The sequence below is a fragment of the Ahaetulla prasina genome, chromosome 3, assembly GCF_028640845.1.
Source record: "Ahaetulla prasina isolate Xishuangbanna chromosome 3, ASM2864084v1, whole genome shotgun sequence".
NCBI lineage: Eukaryota > Metazoa > Chordata > Lepidosauria > Squamata > Colubridae > Ahaetulla > Ahaetulla prasina.
Genome location: NC_080541.1, coordinates 191,872,388 through 191,897,973, shown reverse-complemented (window position 1 = coordinate 191,897,973; position 25,586 = coordinate 191,872,388). Strand labels below are relative to the sequence as shown.

At 38.9% G+C, this 25,586-nt stretch overlaps 1 protein-coding gene across 4 annotated transcripts in view; it reads right to left on the bottom strand.

The window, feature by feature from the left end:
• The window catches only part of TOX2 (TOX high mobility group box family member 2), a 264,272-nt gene that overhangs the window by 162,720 nt on the left and 75,966 nt on the right, over positions 1-25,586 (bottom strand). For 2 of the 4 annotated variants that reach the window (XM_058175388.1, XM_058175391.1), the window contains exon 2: positions 6,568-6,633. In XM_058175388.1, the coding sequence (XP_058031371.1) occupies positions 6,568-6,633 (66 nt within the window). Of the gene's footprint in view, positions 1-6,567; positions 6,634-12,159; positions 12,256-13,936; positions 14,056-25,586 lie in introns of all 4 variants that reach the window. The other 2 variants (XM_058175389.1, XM_058175390.1) reach the window with 2 other exon arrangements.

Genomic DNA, 25,586 nt, shown 5'->3' with positions numbered 1-25,586 from the left:
TGGAGTATCAGAGAAGCACCTGTCTACAAATGCTAAAACAGCTGTCTATTCTCAAAATCATATGGTTGCCCTCTGGAACTTTTATATAAATCTAGAAAGAGTCTCAGCTGCTTTAAAGATTGGCAGACAGGTTCTAGCTCTGTGATATCAACAAAACTAGAGTACCTTGCCTAGCTCAAGCAGATTCACTATTTGTATATCCTTATTAACATAAACAAGTTTAGACCAAATATGAACTAAGAAGCCTGCTTTTTTAATATGGTACATTCATGACTAACCTTAAATCATGATGGGCATATACTGTGAATGTAGATAGTGAAGCTGTTTAGGTTTGGGGACCTTGAAAAGAAGGGATAAACACAGAAATACAACTCCCTGAAACTCTTCATGCTCTTTTCATGAATGCAAAACTTTCAATTTCAACTCACTATACTAATTTTGCTTCAATCTTGATTTAATTTTAAAGTGGCTCTGGAATTTTTATATATCTTTGAAAATACATGTCAAACAACCCAAATGGCTTAAAACGAATGCAAAAAAAGTTGGTCAGCTGTGGGAAGAAAATTTATATAATATAATATAACAACAGAGTTGGAAGGGACCTTGGAGGCCTTCTAGTCCAACCCCCTGCCCAGGCAGGAAACCCTACACCATCTCAGTCAGATGGTTATGCAACATTTTCTTAAAAATTTCCAGTGTTGGAGCATTCACAACTTCTGCAGGCAAGTTGTTCCACTTATTAATTGTTCTTACTGTCAGGAAATTTCTTCTTAGTTCTAAGTTGCTTCTTTCCTTGATCAGTTTCCACCCATTGCTTCTTGTTCTACCCTCAGGTGCTTTAGAGAACAGCCCGACTCCCTCTTCTTTGTGGCAACCCCTGAGATATTGGATGGTTGATCTAAAAGAAAGCTTCTCTGACAACTGTGGTTGCAAAAGTAACATCTGCCAAATCTTCAATAATGGTTACTTTTGGCTGTATCCTTTCAATATTGAGTACAGCCAGTTTGCTTCTGCCATGATCTATGTAATGTGGAAGAACGTTGGCCGCATCATGGACCACCACTCCAACCATATTCATCACCTCAAGTTTAAGCTTTTCAAGCACATGTGGTAGGCATATTCAAAGCATTTTTAAACCACTTCAGAAAGCCAAACAGACATAGCAGGATATATACATTATTAGTAGGTCCTTTAATTTACCTTACATTAAGACATATATTACTAAATAAAGAATGAATTATCAGGCAGATTGTCGCAGCATGAATCTCAGAGACAGAATGGCTAACCAAATTATGACATACTGCTGTGCTGGTGAAATTAGCATCTTAATCAAGAGTTAAAGGAGACAGAAAATAGTTTGACTGTTTCTTGACTGTAAGGCGAAAAGCAATCAGTCAGGAATAGACTACATTATTATATTAGAATTATTCCTAATTGCAGTAGTTTTAGAAGCAACAAATTATATCAGCTGTTAAGGATTTTTAATATGCCTCACATGCTTATAGCTATCCCTTTCCTTTAATCTTTGACCAAGTAAAATTATTTTCTGTATAGCAAATCATCTTGTAGAATATTTAATTCTAAAACTGCAATTTATTAACCATTGAAATATGCCTTCTTCACTTCCTTGAACATAAATTATCATTCAAGAAAGCACCTAGCTAACTATTGCCTTAATATCTCCCCCCCCTTTTTTTTTGTTTAAAGGACTTATATGAAGAAGGCTATTTGATTGTATCATAAGGCAATCTGCCTGTGTATACCAATGGATGCTGCTGAGTAGTGGGATTCTAATCTCATTGCTACTGGTTTGCTTGAGTGCTTGCACGCACGACGCCTCTGCGCATGTGCAGAGAGGTCCGGGTGGGTGGGTGGAGCCTCCCACCGCCACCATTACCAGTTCATCCGATACAGGGCAAACCAGTAACAACCCACCACTGATGCTGCTAATATATCATTATAACTGAGTGATAATGAGCTTTTCTACAGTTTGGTCTGCTGGTTAAGGCACCAGGCTAGAAAGCAAGAAAATATGAGTGCAAGTCCTGCCTTAGCCATGAAAGTCAGCTGTGTGACTTTGGGCCAGTCATTCTCTCTCAACCCGACCCATCTCACAGGGTGGTGGTTGTGGAGAAAATAGGAGAGGAAGGTGTGTTGGATATGTTCACCACTTTGAGTTATTTGTAAAAATAATAAAGACAGGATACAAATCAATATATAAATATTGTTCAAACAGGCTATTGGTAGTTTACGTAAAAGCTTAGTGGACTTACAAGAACAGCTAGGATCGAAGATTACAGTTTCATTAAATATTGGATGAAGCTATTCAGATATTAGTAATACTGAAAACAGCATAAAATAAATAAAATACCATCCAAGATTAAACAGTAAAAAGGAATTAAACAAGGCAAGATTATTGTAATATTAGCATTGTACAGCCAAAACCCCTTGCCAAAATTACATTTTAATTTTCTTATAGAAAACATAAGAATGCTCCATACATTTTTCTAGGAAAAAATGTTCCAAAATTTGAGATCATCACCAGCCACATATGACTATCCTTTACAGCCCCCTTTTGTATATTTAAAAGATATGCCTATGGGGAAGTTCATGTTATTCTTCATATGAGATTATTCATCATGACACAGCAGGAAAAACATGAGAACTAGAAGTACATTTACTGTAACATGTTATCTTTAATAAATTCTCCTAATAATTGACTTGGCTTAACCACAAACATGAACATTTTTGATAGTAATTTGGAACTTTTCATTACAATGTGAAAAAAGCAACGATTTCCATGATTGACCAGCCTGAAACTCTTGAAATAATGGAATCCATGGATGCACATGGCACTTTAATGATCCTGTAGCAGGAATAATGCAATAGATATGAAAGGGGAAAAGTGTGTGAACTGAATTATTTACTCTTCTCATGCTATGCTAAACAACAATCCCTATTCAACCAACCCTATTTTATATGTATTTTTAAAGGAATCTTTATATAAGGTAATACATGTATAGAGCTTGTAAAAATAATAATAAGCAGCATCAGTTCCCAATCCAATTTTTTTTCAGCTCTACCATACTCTACTCCAGAGGTGTCAACTCCTGGCATCACTTCAGTAGTCATGTGACATATCACAACTTTTTCCCCCTTTGCTAAACTGGGGTTGGGCGTGGCCAGCACATGACGCATCTGGCCTGCGGGCCGCAAGTTTGACACCTCTGCTCTACTCCAAGTCTCAGCAAACCTTCTTTCACTGATTTAGGAACTAAAATGTACTCAGACCTGGGTTGTCCTTGGGTGTGTGTCCTTCAGATGGCAAGCCTGAAAAAGCACTGGAAACTACACACACACAAAATATATACAGGCAATCCTTGATACCAATTGGGACCAATGTTTCTATCACTAAATGATGCTATAATAAAGTGAGATCATTCTGCTTAGCAATTATGATCCCAGCAGTTTCAATTGCTGCTTTAGCTGAATCTCATGGTCATTATGCATTATGCAAGTAAACTGTCTGCTGGCTTCATACAAACAAAGCCAGTGGAAAAGCCAGCAGGAAGTTGCAAGTCCCAGACAACAGGCAGGTAAGTGTGAGAAAGAATGAGTGAGGATGTGCGGGAGGTGGGGGGGACAATGAAGGTCAGGGAGGGCACATGAGAAGTGCAGCAATGGTCAGAGAAAGTGCATAAGAGATGTGATGTCAGTCAGGAATGCCCAAGTAACTGGGGTAACACAAGTGCAGATTGTCTGGGGTCCTTTGCTGGCTGAGGAATTCTGGGGGTTGAAGTCCACAAGTCTTAAAGTTGCCAAGTTTGGACACCCCTGCCTTAACCATTATAGCAAACTGGCCCTTAGAACCTGTTACTGATTTTACTCTTTACATTAGTATGCAAAATGGTTCCTTATATTTTTCAATCAAAAAATAGAGCATCTAGTTGGTCTGTTAATAAATAAATTTTGAATTTCATTTAGAAGCTCAGTAGTACATTTCTGTTTCCAGTCACTTAAGTAAATAAAATTCTAAAGATCTTCTGTTATAGTGATGAACAATAAAACAGAAAGTTCACTAGCTGTATCTAGACCAGAACTCAGATATTAAATAAAAGCATGAATGCTTTTAGTATTTTGTTAAATCAGAAATCTAATTATTGGGATAATTAGAATTATTCTAAAAAAAACTACATGAAAATACATTGATTTTTAATAATACTTCTCTAATTTTATTTTCCATTCTTGCACTTAGCCTTAATCCCACTATCAAGGATCTTTTCTGCAGTGTAATAAATACCTTTTAAAAAGATTCTATCATCTATGAGATTACAGAACCAAACCAAAAAAGAGAGCATTGTAAGCCATGTTTAAAGAACAGAGTTAACAGAATTTCCCTGTTCATATTCTTCCATTATTTGCATTTTTTTTCTCTTGGGAAAACTCTGAGGTTCCATCTTTGTTATCTTTCCACAAGGAGATTTAAGGTTTCCTTTTCTCTTTCCATTTCCAAAAGCTGATACAGCAAATAAGTTTTTCTCCACTCTGCTGCCAGTTGTTTTCTTGATTTTATTTTGGTTGTATATTCCCTACATTTCATTATGTTGTGAAGTTTTACTATATGAATAGTTCAGTTTTCCAATATAAATCATTTTAGAAATGTATGAAGAGAAGTTAGATTTAAAAATACAGACCCTAAATAAAATAATATATAAATAAGTAAAATTGTCATGATTGAAAACATAAAGGATCAACAAATACTACACAACTTATTCATGGTAAAGAAAATGCATTTACATACTTTTTCAGTGTGTACAGACTTACCAGAATAGGCGTTGTGAATTTAAGAAAAGACAAATTGTCCATTTGGAGAATATATGGCAATTGCTGCATGAAACTTTTTTTAAAAATCCAATTTTTATATATTTATCTTCCAAAAAGCAAGGAAATTTTCATAATTTCCTTGATTGGAACTTTAATAAATTAGAATCTCAGCAGGGCATGCTTTGCATTGTATACAGCTGCTCTGACCTCACTGTGAATGTATTTGAATACAGGGAAATTCTGCAAAAGTATTTGAAAAAAATTGAGGAAAAGCCATACAATAAATAGAATGTATTTGGGGTTTATTACCAAGGTATTATTTAAGGCACTAGATCATTAAGCAAGAAACTGAGTTTTGGTTCTGCCTTAGTCATAAGACCAGCTGGGTAACCTTAGTCCTAGGAAAGAGGCAATGGCGAACCATTTTTGAAAAACTTTGCCAAAAAAATTGTAAGCACTATGAGGAGTCAAGGATGACTTGAAGGTGCACGTACACATACACACACACTATCATCAAGGGAGGAAACCTACACAAATACCTATATACAAAGTTCTGTATACACAAAAGACCTATATACACAAAATATATAAGCTGCACATATTATATAGATTTCTCACAGTTGACCTCAACATATCCATGTAATTTTCTTGGCAGCATAAAGAAGTGATATGCAGTGATTTGATTTAACCTTTGTAGTCTAGCTAGCAGGACCAACCTATCTTCCATTATTTCTTCTAGGCTGGTAAGATCAGGCAGAATGGATAGCTTTCAAGTTCCCTCTAATAAAGAATGCCATCTAACAGAATGTAGAAAGCATGGCTATCTATATTGTGGTGCCTGTTCTCTGGTTTGATATCCTGCCCCAGATATTAATACAGTTCCCACCACGGTGATGCTCCGGATGTCTTTGAAAATATGTCTGTTTTCTCAGGCATCAGGGTAAGAATGGTTGCTTAACATGTAGGCTTTTGTAGGTATGTTTGTTTTTACATTTCTGGATATCCATGAAGAGTTTCTTAATTTTTTTATTCTTGCTTTTAAAGTGTAAGCTGCCCAAAATCACTTGGAATCAAGGTGATCTAATTTCTTTATTTTTCTAAGCTAAATAAATTCCAAACTTTCCCTCTAATGCCTTTCTTTTTCTTTTGTATTATTTAGTTTGTGGATTGCTGAGGAGTTGTGTAATCAGTAGTAAGTGAAAACATACTATATAGTAACACTGTCCAAGAAACATGAAAGTGAAGTCACCAAGGGGAGGAAAGTAGGCGCGTACACATAAATAAAAGACAGACACATTCCTGCACAATGTCCATACATAAAGCATGACATTATATATAAATGTATATTTTAGTCTTCCATCAACTTCCAGTGGAACAATTCAGTGGAACAATAGAATGGATGAAAGAGATTTGCAAATATCTGTCACTTACTTGCTCATTTAATAGAAGTAGCTATCTGGCCAAGAGACATACCAAAAGTCACCCAACAGAAGTGCTTCTGCTATGGTTATACGGGGTGGAGGGGAGAGGGAGAGGTTATGAATCTAAATAAACATTTTTTTTCTGCCCAGGCTACTTATCTTTTCACATTCAACAGGCTAGTCTTTGGAGCTGATAATCTGTGTGTATTAGTACCCCATCTTCATTTTACCCCTCTAGATTAGATTCTGTCTTCAATATTGCATAAGCAAATTATGAGAATATCCTAAACCAACATATCCTTGAAAAAACAACTCATTTTACCTGATTTGCTGAGAGGAATTCCTGGTTATTGTCATTCATTCCCATATACATGTTCTCTCCGTCAAACTGGAATGACAGGGGAAAAAAATAATCAAAATGCAAGTATACTGGAACCATCAAGAAATTGATAAATTCTATAAGCAGCCCATCTAACAGCTTGATTGATTGACTGTTTGATTTATTGCTGAAAATAATTCTAAATGTTACAGAGATTAGCACAAAATAAACCAAAATCACAGCATGATAGAGAAGTTTCATGTAAACTGGTCTGTAGTTATCCCCAAAAGTTGTATCACCACTGTTTGCAATTGAAAATCAGTATGGTGGAAAGTTTATAAGATTGCATATATCAAAGCATGGACTTTTACTACTGTAAAAGCAGGGAAATAAATTTTATCACTTCTAAAGAAAAATGGGCTGTTTGTAGAAATCATATGGTATAAGGAGGATGATTAGGAATTAAGTTTAAAATTAATTGAAAAACCAGGTCTAAGATACAAAATCTCAGGTCACACATAGCTACTTGCATGAAGGAAAACATCTGTTGGCATACAATAGATTGTTCTCCATACTAGTTATTATTAAGATAAAGCCCTATCAGAAATTAGGAAAGAAACTTTATGAATAAAAGATGGATCTAAATCACCTTCAGTTTAGAAAACCATAGAACTGAAACTAAATAGTTTGGATCAGATCACCTTTGGACCAGAAGATCATCTATTTTCATACTGGGGCCCAAAATATGTGCATTAGAAATGTTTCTTAAGGTGATCTTGGAATGAGATACATGCTAAATGACAAAAGGGTGTTGATTTTGTTTTTAAAAGTAAGGTCCTGTTTGCAGAATTCCTTCCCAGAGATACTCATCAAAATCTATTTGCTCCAGGTCTTCATTCTTCAATTTATCTTTTTTAAATACAACTTTACTGCTGCTTTAATTTTCTTTACTGTTTTGCTGCTTCATTTACTGTGATTTTATTATATACAGTATCTTTACTGCAAAATTATTGTTTTATTATTTGTACTTCCCTTTCCTAACAGTTTTGTTTAGTTACTACAGAAATCTTCAGTATTGGGCAACGGAGAAGAAAGGAAGGTAAACAGTAAATTTATTGTCTTCTGTCTTTTCTTACGGGCAGTGAGCTTGGTCATAACAAATGAAGGTTTAATGGCAAAATCTAGCCTGGAGAATCCTTTCAAAGAACTAAGAGTGCATTTATTTTCATTAGTATTTCTCCAGAATTAGCAGTAGTTTTTTTAAATCTTATATTTATTTAGAGAAAGAAAACTTTAGGACAAATTCACTTGCTATGAAGGATATTCTAGTTAGTTTTGCTGTTTCTTATATTATTTTTAATATTGTCTGGTGTTTTGTGAGCCACCTCACATCATTTCTTTATTGTTAAATAATCATAATTACCATAATTATAAGTAATAACACATTCAATAATCATCATTATAATTAAATGATCAATTAAGAGTTTTGAGCTACATTTTATATTATAACTATATAATTTACTTACCATCATAAACTTTTATTGCCAACACAGCAAGTTTTCTGTAACTTTCTATGCCCTACATACTTTAATTCCTCATTCATAAAACTTTCCTCATAAAAGATAAGAATTATCTATTTATTTAATTCTCTATTTAATTTTGTCATAACAATATACACAAACATAACACAAAAAGATTATATAATATATAAACATATATATGAGGCGAAACATATAGTATAAGCAAATATATATATATATATAGGGAAAGAAACAATAGGACAGGAACGGTAGGCATGTTTGTGCTCTTATGCACGCCCCTTAAAGTCCTCTTAGGAATGGGGTGAGGTCAACAGTGGATAGATTTTGGTTAAAGCTTTTGGGGTTATGAGAAGAGACCACAGAGTCAGGTAATGCATTCCAAGCACAGATAATTCTGTTACAGAAATCATATTTTCTGCAATCCAAACTGGAGCGGTTGACATTAAGTTTAAATCTATTGGTAGCTCTTGTGTTATTGTAGTTGAAACTGAAGTAGTCATTAGCAGGAAGGACATTACAATGGATGATTCTATGAACTAAACCCAGGTCCTGTCGAAGGCGACGGAGTCCCAAGTTTTCTAAACCCAGGATTTCAAGTCTGGTGGAATAAGGTATTTTGTTGGTTACGGAGGAGTGGAGAACTCTTCTCGTAAAATACCTCTGGACACGGTCAACTGTATTGATGTCAGAAATATGGTATGGGTTCCAGACAGGCGAGCTGTAATCAAGAATTGGCCTAGCAAATGTTTTATATGCTCTGGTCAGTAGTGTGGTGTTTTTGGAAAAGAAGCTACGTAGGATTAGGTTAACAACTCTTAGAGCCTTTTTTGCTATGTAGTTGCAGTGGGCTTTGGCACTTAGATCATTAGATATGAAAACTCCAAGGTCTTTGACAGGGTGGGGGGTCATCTGTAAGGTAATGTCCATCAAGCATGTACTTAGTGTTTGGGTTCTTTTTTCCAATATGTAAGACTGAGCATTTGCTGGTTGAGATTTGTAGTTGCCAAATTTTAGACCAAGCGGTTAGATGATCAAGGTTTTTTTGAATGGTACATGTATTGTCGGTGGTGCAACTGTTGCAATGAAAAATATGCAACAAACATCTAATAAAAGTTTGGAAAATGGTTTAGTCATTAAAATAATTTACTCCTGTGCAATCCACTGAAAATAATGTAGCTAAAATTCTTAGAAGAAGTGGTCTACAGCTAGTGGTTTCCAACTTTTTCAGATCACAGAACAAAAATTGGCTGCAATTTTTTTCTCCCTTAGTTACTTGCAGAACTATAGGCCACTGAAGAACTGGAAAACTGATCTACAGAATCATTTTTATGGAATGGGTGTATAAATTGGCATTTGGATTCTTAATTTCCTTTTATTTTCCTTAAATATTCTTGGGGAGTTATATATAAAATTATTGTTTTGCTACTTTACGTTCCAGTTGGACATGAACAATACAACTGTCCAGCTATACAGGTAATCCTCCACTTACCATCTTAATTGAGCCCAAAATTTATGTTGCTAATGAGAAATCTGTTAAGTGAGCTTTGTCCCAATTTACGACTTTTCTTGCCACATTTATTAAGTGGATTACTGCAGTCGTTAAATTAGTAACACGGCTGTTAAGTGAATCTGGTTTCCCCATTGAATTTGCTTGTCAGAAGGCTGCAAAAGATGACCACATGACCTCAGGACACTGCAACCATCATAAATGTGAGTCAGTTGTCAAGCATCTGAAGGTAAAACACATGACCATGGGGATGCTGCAATGGTCATAAGTGAGAAAAATGGTCATGTCATTTTTTTCAGTGCTGTTTTAACTTCAAACAGTCACTAAGCGAACTGTTGTAAGTTGAGGACTACCTGTAGTGGAGTTACTATTATAATTTATATACATGCATACACACATACTCATATACCTCCCACACAGATATTTTTTTCTTTGAAATGTTTGATGATAATAAAGGGAAGGGAAAATTACAACTGTCATTCCATCAGCAAGTGCTACTTCCATTAGCACATTATTACCTTCTTTTTAGCATTCATACATTATCCTTACATTACTTTTTATCATTTCGGACTCTCAAGTACTGCATTTTCTACAATAGTTCCCACCAAACAGTTTAGGTTGCAATGAAAGAATTATCTTAGATTTACCAAGAAAGTGGTATGAAGACAAATGAATGCATCTTTCTTTGGAAAGTGAGGAAAGTTATCTTAAACTGTCTTTTTCTTCTTCTTTATTTTGAGCTCATATGCTGTTTTCGAATTATATGGACATGGACCAGTAAACACTACAGATTCAAAGCCACCACAGTTGGTTCTAGCAAATGTTTAGTGACACCTAGAAATCAAACTAGAGGATGGCATCAATAGTCAACTTATTTTACTTCACATGAAACCTATACTTTTGAGCAAAGAAAGTATTAGTGCACATTTTTCAAGTCACACATGTTCATGTATCTTATTTTCCATCTTCAGGAGGCAGTCTAATATCATCACTATTACTTTAGATTTGTGTATGTGTATGCCTTTCTTAACTGTGCTATTTGCTTGAAAGCCAATTCAAACTCTCCCTTTTCATAATTCCAATTTGGTAATACATATCTATTTTATTGCTTTATATGCTATTCTTTCCCTAGCCCAGTAACTATAATGAAGCCTATCTTGGAAATTACTATGCTTCTGATTGCCAAGCAGTGAGGCTGAAAATCAACTCTCAAAATTCAATGAAAACTTCAGAACTTCCTCCCTGAAGATTAGATTTGTTTTAACTCCTGAAAGCAGTAAGAACAAAAAAAATATATTAAAAAAACTTGCTGCTAGCTTATTTTTTTCAATTAAATGATTGCAACTTATGCTATAGCCAGACGAATAGATGTATGATGTGTTATCACTCTGTGGCAGAAAGCAGTTGGAGACAATCAGCTTTATAATTGCCCCCTCTTTATGACAGAAACAAAACATTTTAATATTTTCCATTTGTTAAAATGATTTTCTCTTAGTTTTGATTAGAACTATCTCCTCATATATAGAGAGATGCTAATCAATTTCAGGAAATAAGGCTAATACATTTATTATACTCTATTTCCAAGAAAAATTGATCCAATTTATTTTTAATCAACTAAGCATGGTAGACAATAAAAACTTTTCTGTTACTGGCAGGGGAATAGTTCAGAACTATTGTGCTAATTATTCTTTCTCCCATGAGACTGATTATTGAAATATATTTTGATATTGCTTTTCTGCCTTTTGCAACAGAAAAAGTATGATGATATACCTAATCACAGTACAGCCATGTAATCTAACTGTTCTAATTTAATGGGTTAATTACCTATTAATTTGCACAACACAGTTAACACAAAGTCAATAAGTTAACATAGGTTAACATCAAAATAGGTTTAGACTAGAGATTACATAATATTTCATACTGCAGTGCCTTTCCAGATATTAAAAATAGATCTTGTTAATTTTGATGCCTACTCTCAAGCCTATGCACATAAACTATATAAATAAATGTTTCTTTAAAAAAATAAACAATCTTTTTTTTTAAAAAAAAATAGAAATAACCAAGCAGGTTGAAGAGAATCAGCATAATGCGGTAATTAAGGTGCTGAATTAGTAATGGGAAGATTCAGGTTCTGGTTCTCTCTTGTGCATGGAAACCAGGTGGACTAGCCACCCATTCTCAGTCCAAATTAACATCAAGCTCTCCTACAAGCTGAGTAATAAAACAATCTCCCCTCACCCAGCACAAACACACTTCACATGATGCATCACATAGACGTTACATTAGCCAGTACAATGTAAAAACAAGTGGTTACTATACATTGGGGAAAATGCTAAGATCTTGAAGAACAATTAAGCCAGTTGAAGATCTCAATTTAAAACAAAATATCTCATATGGAAGATTATTGCTGGTTTTATTATATGCCATTCAGAGTTACTTCTTCATGTGAGATGTGAAGCCACATTCAATATCAAAACATATCTGGAATTAATGTTTTCTACTTCTGTTTAAGTAGATAAATTGTCTAGTCAGAAATATCAAACTTACTGATTTGTTTTAGGCCTGATGTTCAATTCTCTATATCCCCCTATAGAGAAGTCAAGGGCCTGTTTTTGTCATTCTTCAGCCTGGGTTCCACAAAATCTAAAGTATTAAAGTGTCCATGAAGACAAAAAAGGAACAATAACTCACCAAATTTTGGTTTAATTTAAAATATTGCAATATCTTTTAATCTGACTTAGTCTTAAATTTTTCATTTTGTTATTATTACTATGAAATTGTTTTCTATATTTTTTATATTTTCTATATTTTCTATATATATTTCTCAGACTTACTGAGGTTGTCTGTAAGCAGAGCAGTACACATATTATGTAATATTATAAATGTAATTACAAATCCTAGGATGCAAAAGCTTCTTTTTGCTACCAGACCATAAGAAAGTCAGCAGGGGGCTGCAAATGGCAACCATGTGACATCCTCACTTATTGACCTGTGTGGCCCTCACTTAACAATGACAACCAGGACTGTCAGAATTGCCATTCCTAAATGGCTCAGTCACTTATCAATGGCAATTCTAGTACCAATTGTTGTTTGTTAACCAAGGACTACCCATAATACCATGGAAATAACTTTTAAGATTGAATTTAAAATGTCCTGAATTTTAACCTAGTTTCTCTTGTAAGCACAGCTATTTTCTTGCTCTCGCATCAAGCAGTGCCCAACTATCTCATTTTCCTTTTATAGCATGGATGTCCAATCTGTGCTGCATTGAGTGAAGAGTTGTTGTCTTGGGCTGCATATAAAATATATAAAATAGTTAATGTATATAAATATTGCTGAAAAACGCATAATGTTAAAAGTTTACAATCATGTGCAGCAGCATTACTAGCTGTCTAGAGCCACATGTAGCCCCCAGATGGACACCCATGCTTGATAGTCTTCAAGATTCTGTATATGCTAATTTATAGAGAATTTGTCATAGGAATTAGAAGCAAAGTGTGAAACTAATAAAAAGACCAAGATGCTCAACTTTTTAATTAAAACAAAACAATATTCAATACAACTCAGCACTGCACACTACAATGCTTTGACTCTGAAACTCTGCCAGAAAAAAATATTTATTCTAGTTTTATCTAAAAACATATACAATCAATTTAACACCCTTACCTCAAACTGTTGGTTAGATTGAAACTGTCTAACTCATTTATACTACAAATGAAAGATGGACCCAATTCTATTAAGAGACTGATTATTACATATCTCAAACTTCTATATAATGAGACTCAATCCAAATCTAAGTTTCTCTAATAATAACACGTTAGGTGAACAATTATGTTTTCTTTCATTCCCTACTTTGTGCAAGAAACTTTGCATATGTTCTCAATTACATTAACTGATACGCCCTGATTTAGATTCACTTTACTGCTTTCTTTTCAAATTTTGGGTGAATATACTGTAATTGTTGTTTTCAATGGTTGGAAACTAATCAAAGAAAGAAGCAACCTGGAATTAAGGAGAAACTTCCTAACAGTGAGGGCAATTAACCAGTGGAACAGCTTTGCCTTCAGAAGTTGTGGGTACTCCATCACTGGAGGTTTTTAAGAAAAGACAAGACAGTCACTTATCTGAAATGGTATACATTCTCCTGCTTGAGCAGAGGGCTGGACTATAAGACCTCCAAGGTCCCTTCCAGCTCCTATTCTGTTCTGTTCTGTTCTGGTTTATTAATTCTATTATTTCACTTATTAATTTTATCTTTTCTTTTTCCCAAATATATTGTTATATTGGACAATTTAGTAGACTGTTATAAAAGAAAATGTCTCACCAAAAAAGTTCCCTTGGGCAGAAGCTACTTTCACCAAGTGCTGCCTTGTATTCCTAGGACTTTTCACAAGATTCTGTTAGCCTCCAGGTTTCTCAAACTTTGGACAAGTCACCCTAGAGCTAGGCAATAGAGACAGGTCTTTAGCAGAAAGGCTTAGAAATCCCTGGCTGATCAGCCAATTCCACAATAAGATATAGCATATGTGGCAACCATTATTAATTCATTGAAAGAATGGATTCATCAATAGAAACAATTATGCTCTTTCATATTGTGGTAACTTTTTGCATGGTGTGTATTATCGTTGCTTTCACTTGTTGATGAACATTTCCAAATGTCCTTGGACCTAAAAAATGTACACTCCCTACTTCCCCCACACAGCAACAAGGCAAATCTTACAGAAACAATTATTCAGTGCACAGATGAAAGACTACCTGATAATTAAATCCTGAATAATCTAACCTTGAGTTTTATGAAAGAAAAAAAATGGCTTATAAATAAGACAGAAACCAGCTTTACAGATTTTTTTAGAGGTTGAGTTGAAATGAATTCCTAATATATGCTTATTACTTTAAATAAAATACAAAGAGAAAATAGAAAGTAAGTACAAATGCAACATTAGTCCAAAAGTAATCCTAAAGAAATAGTATTCTTCATTTGAAAAATTACTTTTCTTCTCCCTGACTTTAGATGCAACTCTATGGAACAATAGAACCACTTACTTTAGAAAAGCAAGGGGTCAATTTGATGCACCATTGTAGCTGAATAAGCTGACTTAGAAAACTTACAAATAGATAAACTACAAACTTTTTCACTCTGGAGTGCAGAACTTCTTCAAACAATATTCTTGACCTTAATCTATCTCATCTAAGTAGTATTCCAGTGGATTTAGTTAAAAGGGGAAAGTCATACTGCAAAGAAATGAATTCTCCAAGAAGAAAGTAAAATTAAACATTTTAAATAGTATTGAATGATATTAAAAAAATGATAAAGGAGACATAAATGTTATGCACCGCTGCAGATACATTCAAATGACAAGCAGAATATATTGTTTCAAAGTGTGTTGGCAAAGATTCAGAAAAGAACACAAAAAAGCATGGCTTTAGACAAGCCCTTTCAAGCAGTATTACTGCAACTATGTTAAAATCTGTTTTAAGAATAACTCCTAGAGACAATCAACACTTTTCAACATACATACAACACCTCTTTTGAAGTTTAAATATTTTTACTAGGGCAATAAATGCAGGTTATAAAAAATATAAACAGCTATGAAATGCAAGCATATTTATGGCATGGTATCCTACTGGCCCACCATCAAAATGGTGTTTTTTATTTTAATCACAAGTAAAGCAAAAACTTTTATGTTCCCTTCTGGTTTTGATATTCTTTGAAAACAAAAACATTTGATGATATATCTTGTGACATACTGATTAGGAAATCAGTTGGGCTGAATGGAAATTCTATTAGGTGTCTCACAGCTGGTCAGCAATATTCAGAGCTGCCTTCAACCTTTTCCCATTAATGGAATGAGTTATTGAATGGGATGCTACAAGGTTCAGTCCTAGATATTCTTCAATCTTTGTATTTGCTAATTTCACAGTTTTAAATTAAAGTATCCCCTTCAAACTGCTTTCTTGCAGAAACACATTAAATAGGGCTTATTTACCATCTCTTGGAGGACATAATTCCATTGCACAAAGTTCTTTTTTCTTAACATTCAATATTATCAACAACAGTATTGCTTTTTATTCATTTACTTTAAAGGCACATGCTAAGTGGTAAGTGTACTGACTTGGATTTGTGAAGAGAGATTATTTTAATACAATGACGTAAAATGTTTAAATGCATGTCATTCTTCCTTTTTCTTCTTTTTCTTCTATCATTTGCTATTGCTTTGGTTTCTTCTGAATAACTCATACTTCAATTATTATATTCCAATCATGGGTTTCTTCCCATCAGGACTCCTTATACCTTTTAAGACATACTTGCCATCATGTACTAAGTCTTCAAGCTCATTCTGCTTATTTCCCATACTGTGAACATATATATAGACTATCAAGATCATGAATGTTATGAGTCAAAGTCTTTCTACTTCTTTAGTAGCTCTCACTTTCAAAGTGCATAAAATTTTATCAGAGTTCCTTAATCAGGGATTGTGTCTCCAACTCTGCTGGATTCTCTTTTAAATCTTGATCAAACTTCCCTTGCTTTAGCCACATATTATTTACAAATTTTTGTGAGGTACATCTCGTATCATGCCAACAGCGTACAATTTGTTTAACCCAAATCTTGGTCCAAAAACCCTTCTATATTGTCAGTCATTCACTTGCACTGCAGACCTCAGCTAAGTAGTATCAAATTCTGGACATCACATTTTAAGGTGGATTCAGATGAATTAGAACAGGTTCAAAAAATGACAATTGACATTATCAGAAAATAAGATTGAAGGAACTGTATATATTCAGCCTTGGGTACAGAACATTTGAGTAGTTGTCAATAACACTTTTTAAGTACTTTAAATGGCGTGAATGAAAAGAAAACTGTGGCATGCTCTCTCTTGTCCTAAAAGGGAATAACAAGTTAACATTGGAACAAATAGACTCTGAATGAATGTTAAAATAGTTCAATGTTAAAATCACTAAAAGAGAAGGAGCATATACCACTGATATCTTCCAGCATAAGATGTTTAGATATTTGTTATGGATGCTTTAAATTGGATTCTTGCACTGAGAAAGGATTCCTTAACTTATTTCTGTTCTGTGTTTCTATAATTCTCTTTCCACTTGTTCTATGGTTCTATGATTCAGTAATAAGATTTACAGTACAATCCTCTAAAATCTGCTAGGATACAAATCCCATACATTTCAATATATCTTAATCCCCTCACAAAAAAGCATGTATTCAATTGTATGTTTAATCAAAAAGGTTTAATTTATCAATGCCACATCCATTTTTAATGTGCTCTATGATTATGAAAAAGTTTTGTACCCTGAGTTTATTTTCACTATCAGAGTATCATTGCATGATAAAGAAATTTTGAGATTGTTTTTCCTCACAAAATAAGAAAATATGAACTTTTATAAATGCATAGCAAAATACAAATGTTCTACTGATAGAGACATCTTCTACTCAGGGAGCAACTGCCTTAGGTGCCCCATGTAGAGTGATAACAGCCATTCAAAGAACAGTTTAGTATCTGAAATATTCAGATTGACCTAAACTTTATTTCAGTACTTTTTCCTCTACAAAGCTGTTCACTGGTAGTTTAATTTCAATGAACAAAACACAAAAAGATTTTTAAAAAAAACACTAACAAAGGATGTAGAAGGGAGGAAGTAGAGGAAGGGCTTGTGGCTTCTCAAAGTCTTTATATCACCTCCTCTACCTTGTCTCTCCTACTTTGAAATAGTATTCAAACAGTATACAGTTATGACAGTAAGTACCTTAAAAATAATAACACTACGGTGTTATCTAAACTTAGGTAGATTAAAATCCATTCCAACACACACATATATACACACACACAGAGAGAGAGAGAGAGAGAGAGAGAGAGAGAGAGAAGAGAAGGGAGGGAGGGAGGGAGGGAGAGGGGGGCAGGAAGAAAGAAAATGGAAGAACACTTCAGAAAGTTTTCTTTCCAACAATTCAGTTAAGCGTAAATATGTACAAAATAATCACAATGCTCATGAAGTTCATAATATAAAACAATAATCTGAGTATTGTGAAGCACGTATATACCTACAATCAGGCAAGAAGAAAATATGTTATTAAGACAAAATAAACATAAAATGAAACTTTTTCAATAAAAAAGGAATATGTGCCATCAGCAAAGTGATTGGAATCATAATAGGGTGGCAGAAACAGAAAAGCAAAAATTAAGCTTTTTCCCTAGACAGCCCCATATACTTCCTCCTCCTGGGTGTCTCAAACTCCATCAAAATTATTTTAATGCTACTGTTTTGGAAGAAAAAAAATAGCAAACAGCACTAAATGCTAGGAAGAGGTCCTACCAAATATTATATGGAAAATCCTTCTCCCAAGCACTGAATCTTTAGATTTCTAATAAATCAATTCACTGAGATTAGAAACCTTGCACTATTTTTCATGTCTAATCTGTGACTTGACAAACAAAATACATCTTGCCAACCATGCATTGTGAACAAATGATCATTAATAGTTCATTAATTTATATAGCTTGCTACAACAGCAAAACAAAAGTTGCTGAGTTCCTGGCAAGTCACAATAAATTACTTGGGTTTTGGTTCAGTAAGTAACACATTGTGCAGATCACAAGCTACCGCCTTTACTTTTTTCAGTAAAATGTTTTTAGAAAAGAACAAACGAACAAACAAGATTTAGTAACAATGGTAATGATTTTATATCCGTACAATATCTGCAAATCACAGGAAATGGAGGATACATATATACATAGAGAAAATATGCATTTAAAAATCCACAACAATTGCCAATAGTTGACAACTGAAACTATTCAGAAACAATTTTTCCCTCTCAAATTTAAAGCACTAACAATGTAAGATTATGCGAACAAACTGACTTTCGGCATTTGAATATATATTACTTTTTAGGGATGAAAATCATGAATCATTCCTTCTTCAGGTTCAACTGCCTCTTATCTGACCATTGCCTACTCTGCAGTTCTTTCTCCTGTTTCCCAAGTTCATTCCCATTCACCACAGTCCCTCAAGTATCTGGGCCTTATCCATGTAAGGCTTTAGAGTTAAGAGTCCAGTGCAGCTTGTAAAGCAGAAGTATATCTCAGCATATCAAAGCATTCGCTTCACTGTCTGCACAGCTACATTCTCAACAGGTTGAAGCCTTTGGGTGGTCTTCAAGGGCAGACCCACGTGGAGCACATTGCAATAGGTTGTGACCAGGGCATTAGTGGTGGTCTGTAAGGACCCTCAATCTAAGTAAGGATGCAACTGGTGCACCAGATGAAGCTGGGAAAAGGCCTTCCTGGTAACAGCTGCCACCTGCTTATCAAGGGGGAATTGGAAATCCAGGAAGATCCTCAAATCCTATCCTTGAATAGGGAACTGGGCCAATAGATGCTGCCAAGGTATAGTCAGATAAGGATTAGCATAGCTTGCAACTGAATTATGGGTGGAGCAAAAGGCTCAAAAGGACGCTCCTTGGTTTTCTCAGGTAATGGGGGAAGAATAGTATTTTCAGACATGCAAGACTGATTTTACTCTTACAAGGTAGAACAGATTATTCTACTTTATTATAAAGCTACCCTTACAAAATCTTGCAATCTGTCTATATAGAACCTAGAACTTAAATAAATCCCAATTCAACCAGTAATGCTTGGTAAATTGCTTGAAATATTATCCACTGTCTTGGTGGTTCAATAATTAAACACAGAGAGAGAGAGAGGGAGGGAGAGAGGGAGAGAGAGAGATTGTTCTGAAAAGCTTTGAAACTGGAGAATGAAATGTGACCTTTATTCAAATCTAACTATACAATTCAACTGCCTTTAAAATTAAGATGTGATATCCAATGAGCCGGAACTATAATCTTCCTTTAATCTTCATAAACAGAATCTTCTATAACTGAAACACAGTTGCTAAACAAAATGGACATTGGTCCTACCTGAATGTCCTTTCTCTGTTGGCGGGACCAGCAGCCAGGCATGGGGGGGAGTGACTCGGTCTGTATCCAATGGGATCGAGTCTGCTAGTTGAAAAGCACCTCCTCCTCCTGGTGCCTTCCAGCTTTCGGACGAGGATGATGCGGCAGACCGACGCACTGAGCTGTAAAACAGGAACTGCAAGAATATGCTATTATGCCCTCCCCCCCCCCCCCGGCATATGACCATGAGAGCCCGAATGACCTCTATAGAAGACAGGAACCGGGCGTTCAGGGAGGGCGGGCTGCGGGCCCCCCCAAAGGAAAAAGGACATCCAGGTAGGACCAATGTCCATTCCCCAGGGGGGGGGGACCAGCAGCCAGGCATGGGACATACCAAAGCAAGTCCTATCGGGAGGGATCCGCCCGGTCCGGGTTAGAACCCCCTTCTAGGACCCTTTGGAGAACCCTGCGGCGACGCCGCATCAGCAGATGCATAGGAATCGATCTTGTAATGGCGTATGAATGGATTCGGAGAAGACCATGTGGCTGCTTTGCAGATTTCCTCTAACGGAGCCTGAGTGGCCCACGAGCTGAAGTAGCCGCTTCTAGTAGAATGCGCAGTGATGCGACTTGGAACAGGAATTCCCTGAATCTGATATGCTCTGGCAATGCATGCCTTAAGCCATCTACCGATGGTAGAGGAAGATACCTTAAGGCCGATGGTGGTTGGTTGAAAGGACACAAAGAGCCTCCGTCCTCCTGAGAGAGGCGGTACGCTTGATATAAATACGGAGGGCTCTCCGGACATCTAGGTATGCCAGGACCTTTCCAGCGGTGTACGGATCTGGAGAAAAGTCGGGAAGAATGAGCTCTTGTGATCTATGTAACAGTGAGTTAACTTTAGGCAGGAAGGTAGGATCTAGCCGGAGGACCACCCTATCTGAGTGAAAAACGCAGAGATCCGCCCTGGTGGAAAGGGCAGCAAGTTCAGAAATTCTGCGAGCTGAAGTAATGGCTACTAGAAAGGCCACCTTATATGTCAAATAATGCAGGCCACACTCCCAAAGGTTCGAAGGGCCCTTGGTGAGGATGTTAGAACCTTCGTGAGGTCCCAAGATGGATACCTGTGGACTACCGGAGGACAAAGGTTGGTTGCTCCCTCAGAAATTGACGGATGAGGGGCGGTGGGCTAGGAGGCGTTTAGCACCGCAAGTTAAAATAGAAGAGAGCAGCTACCTGTCGTCGAAGCGTGTTCGCTGCCAAACCTTGTTCCAATCCGTGTTGAAGGAAGATCAGGATAGTGATCGTAGAAGCGTTGGTAGGGTCTATGTTCTTGCTTGAACACCAGGTGTAGAAGGTGCGCCACGTCGAGCCGTAGATGCGAATGGTGGAACTACGACGAGACGCCTGGATGGTGTTGGCGACGTTGGCAGGTACATGTCTCTTCCTCAGGAGGCTCCGCTCAAGCGCCAGGCGGTCAGCTTGAACCACTGAGGGTCCGGATGAGTCAGCTGCCCTTGGCTGAGCGAGATCTTGGTCTGAGGAAGTTTCCACGGGGGAGCCACTGAGAGAGCCACCAGGTCCGCAAACCACGGGCGCCGAGGCCAGTGTGGAGCCAGCAAGATGAGTTCCGCCTGTTCCCTCAGCATCTTCCTGATAACCTTGGGTATTGTCGGAATGGGAGGGAAGGCATAAAGGAGGCCGGGGGGCCAAGGGCTGCGCAGGGCGTCTATGCCCTCCGCCCCCTGGACTGGGTACCTTGAGAAGAACCGATCCAGTTGACGATTGTCTCGAGTGGCAAAGAGGTCTACCAGCGGGTTCCCGAAGCGGAGTGTGATCTCGAGGAACATATCCGGATTCAGTCGCCACTCCCCCTGGTCGACTGAGACTCGGCTGAGCCAGTCGGCCTGTGTGTTTGCCACCCCTGATATATGAGAGGCCCGTATGGACCTCAGGTGAGCCTCCGCCCAGAGACCCAGTTGCACTGCCTCTTGCAAGAGAGGCTGAGAATGGGTTCCCCCCAGGCGGTTCACATGAGCCTTTGCGGCCACATTGTCCGTTAATACTAGAATGTCTTGATTGAGAACAATGTCCTGGAACGATAGTAAGGCCAGATGAATGGCCCTGAGTTCTAACCAGTTTATGTTGTGGGTCAGGTCCCTTGGGGACCACTGACCCTGAGCCATGTTTGATCCCAGATGGGCGCCCCAGCCATGAAGACTGGCATCTGTTGTCAAGATTAGGCGTTGGGGTTCCCTGAACTCTCTGCCCTTTGACAGGGCTGGGGAGATCCACCATAAAAGAGAGTGTCTGACTTGTTGTGGAAGTTGGACAAGTATTGGTGACGTAGCTGTGTGTGCCTTTTGATAGGGGAGTAGAAACCACTGCAGTGTCCTGCAGTGGAGACGAGCCCAAGGTACAATGCCGATGCAGGAGACCAGTTTCCCCAAGAGTTGGGAAAGGGTCTTTAAAGGAATAAGGCGTCTCTTGGTTACCCCCCTGACTAGATTCTGTAAATTGGTGAGACGCTCCTGTGACAGATAGACCCGGCCCTCTATCGTGTCTATGATGGCCCCTAAGTGTTGGATTCGATTCGTAGGATGTAAGTGACTTTTGGCCTTGTTGATCGAGAAGCCGTGGGCTTCTAGAACCTGAATGGTTGTGGACAAATCCGCTGCCGCCAGGGTCTCTGATCGAGATTGAATAAGGAGATCGTCCAGATAAGCCTGGATTCTGATTGGAATAGCCCGGAGATGGGCTGTGGGGGCGGCCATTAGCTTTGAGAAGACCCTGGGGGCCGAGGAGAGCCCGAATGGAAGGGCACAATATTGGTAATGGAGACCCCCGTGGCAGAAGCGGAGGAATCGTCTGTGAGCCGGAAGGATAGGGACGTGTAAGTATGCCTCCGTCAGGTCTACTGACGTGAGGAAGTCCCCCTCCCTGATGCTCTCCAAGATGGACTGGAGTGACTGCATCTTGAACCGCCTGTAGACTATGTGGCGGTTCAGAGCCTTCAGGTCGAGGATTGCTCTCCATCCCCCCGAGGGCTTTGGAACTATGAACAGTCGGGAGTAAAACCCCCGACCGTGCTGATCTCGTGGCACCGTTTGGATGGCCTGAATTGAGAGAAGATGTTTTATGGCCGATGCCACGAGCAGCCGTTTTGCAAGATAACGGGCACCTGACGAAATGGCCCGGGGGGGTGGAGAGGAATTCCAGGGATAGACCGAACCTGATTGTCTCCCTGACCCAGGAGTCCGAGGTGGACTCCTCCCATTGGCTGGCGAAGAGCGCCAGTCTGCCCCCAATGGGAGGGACGGGCAAGCAGTCAACGTGAGCGTCTGAATGGGCGACCTCTCCCCCCCCGAAAGGGCCGCTTGAAGGAACCCCTCTGACCTTGACCTGCCTGTCTATCCTGCCTATCCTGTCTACCCTGTCTGGGGGAGAAGGGTCTTTGGGTTCTGGAGTTTCCAAAGTTAGAATCAGCCGCTCTGAAGGGACGAAAATATGGGGTTGGTCTGGAGTCTGAACGGCGGGACATGCTTGGAAGGATTTTGCGCTTGTCCTTGGTCTCTATAAGTAAAGGATCCAAGGCTGCTCCAAAGAGTGAGGTCCCCGAATAAGGGGCTGAGGCCAACCTCCATTTGTTTTTGGCGTCGGCTTGCCAACGCCTAAGCCAGAGAAGGCGTGAGGATACTGTGGAACCAATCGATTTGGCAGCAAATCGAGAAGCATTCAGGGTGGCATCGGCTGAGTATTCGATGGCAGCTATAATCTTGTTTAAGTCCTGATGTGACCGGGAGTCAGTGACTGGTAAACGGTCCCGCAACTGTTTTAACCATAAAAGGGCCGCTCTATTAAAGAAAGAGGCCGAGGAAGAGGCCCTAACGGCCCAGGCAGCCGCCTGATGACTCTTAATCAGGGTTTGTTCGGCCCGTTTGTCTTCCGGGCGAAGGGTTTCCTCTGGAGGACCTGTGACCACAGATGGCCCTGCTAATGCAACTACTGGGGCATCAACTGTGGGGATTTGCAGTAATTTAAGGAAGTTAGGTTCCAAATTATACAAGCGACGGTCCAAGGCATTAGGATTAGGACCAGTTATAGGAGTGTTCCATTGCCTATCGACTACTTCCACAAAGAGCTTGGGGGCAGGCACCTCTTCTGACTCGACCACCGGAACTGAAAACAAGTCCATGGGTGGATCAGTGGTCTCTGAGGTGGGAATTGGGGCCGGTCGGGCCACTCCCAGCCGGGTAGTGACCTTGGCCTTGTGTAGCAAAGACCGAAATAATTGTGGGTTGAAGAGACCCACAAAGGAGGGTTGGTCTGGAACCAAATCCTCATCCTCAGAGAGGTTCTCATCCCTAAGGTCCCCTTCATCCCCCAGTGAGGCCCGAGATGGAGAATGAGCCTGGAAATCTTCAGCTTGAGGTGTGGAGTAGTCCTGCACCAAATCGTGACTAGTTTGGGATGCTACATATTCTGAAACCCATGAATGGGTTCTTGTCTGCCTGGAAGCAGTAATACCCCTCTGAACAGCAGCTGCAATCATTTCTGCCATAACTGCAGGGTCATTAGCCACTGGGGCAACTGCCTGGTGACTCACAGGCCCCATTGGAATAGTGGCACTAGAAGGAACCTCTGCTGACTCAAGTACTGGCGGGGCTGCAGGTAAAACCTCCATTTCAGATACAGAAATAGGACAGAATAAATCAGAATTGGGCAGAGGTTGGGATGAGTCTACAGATATATCAGGAGATAAAGTTAATGGAGCCCCAGGAGACTGCACAGGAGGCTGAACTGGTAAGGAGGTGGATTGCTGTTCCTGTATAGTATCAGCAGATTCCCTCACTGCCCTAGCAATGGCCCTATCCATAGCCTTCTGGCGTTGTAGGGCCTTCTTTTCAGAAGTCTTAGAAATAGCCTTTTGGGGCTTAGAAATGGAGGATTGAAGTGTCTCTGACCTTGTGGGTGCATGAGAGCTCGAAGCACTAGGCCCTGGGCTTGGACTGGTCTGATGTTGCTTCCTTTTACTAGGCCGGACTGGAGGAACGGCGGCCATCTTGAAAGGCCTAACCGATAGTTAGGCCTCAAACCCCACGTGGACAAGGCCTGGATGCGAGGCCTATGAGCCTTTAGAGGCCCAAGCCAAGGCCTATTACAGAAATGACCTAGGACAAATTATAATTAAATTACCATTTAAATAAAAATTCAGTGGGGAAATTTTTCCATTCTCTAGGGCCTACTAGGTATTTTGCCACGTGGCTAGTAAAACCGGAGAAGGGTAATCATACTCACAGACTGAAGGCCTCAGTGAGCGGCCGGAGAGCCAGTCGAAGATCGATGCAGAGGCCCTGCTGAGTCACCAAGCGATCGGGAATGAAGCCGGGGCGCCCACGAAGATCCGGTGACTGGAAAATAGGCCCATCAATGGCCTGATTAAAGACGCCCAGAGCTCAGGTAAGGGCAGGCTGGCGGCCTAGACCCTTTATGGGTAGGCCGAGGCGATCGGGAAGCACCCGGAGCGCCCAAACTTAATATTAATTAAAGCCGCCACGCTGTGTTTTAAATTCGGCAGCCGCTGAATTTGCCAGCCACGGGGAGGCGTAATTGAGGCCTAACAGCCTCCCCGTTCTTCCAGCAGCTTCTTATGCTGTCCCCAGCGGTATCGGGCTGAATCGCCCTTTCTCGCTGGGGAGGGGGAGAGCTCACCTACAATGGGAGCCTCAACCCCTATACCAGCAGCTGGGAAGGAATAAATAGGGCTGAATCGCCCTCCTAATTACTTAAGAAAAGCTTACTTTGGGAAGAATTCAAAGGGAAGCAGCTCCGAAGTGCGTCTGTTCCCAATCAGATCGAGTCTGAAAGCTGGAAGGCACCAGGAGGAGGAGGTGCTTTTCAACTAGCAGACTCGATCCCATTGGATACAGACCGAGTCACTCCCCCCCATGCCTGGCTGCTGGTCCCGCCCTGCTGGAGAACTGTTTATCAGGATTGTCGTCATGCTTTGAAGTTTTGTTCCATATGCAGTAGTATGTATATCTTCATGGACAGAAAGCTT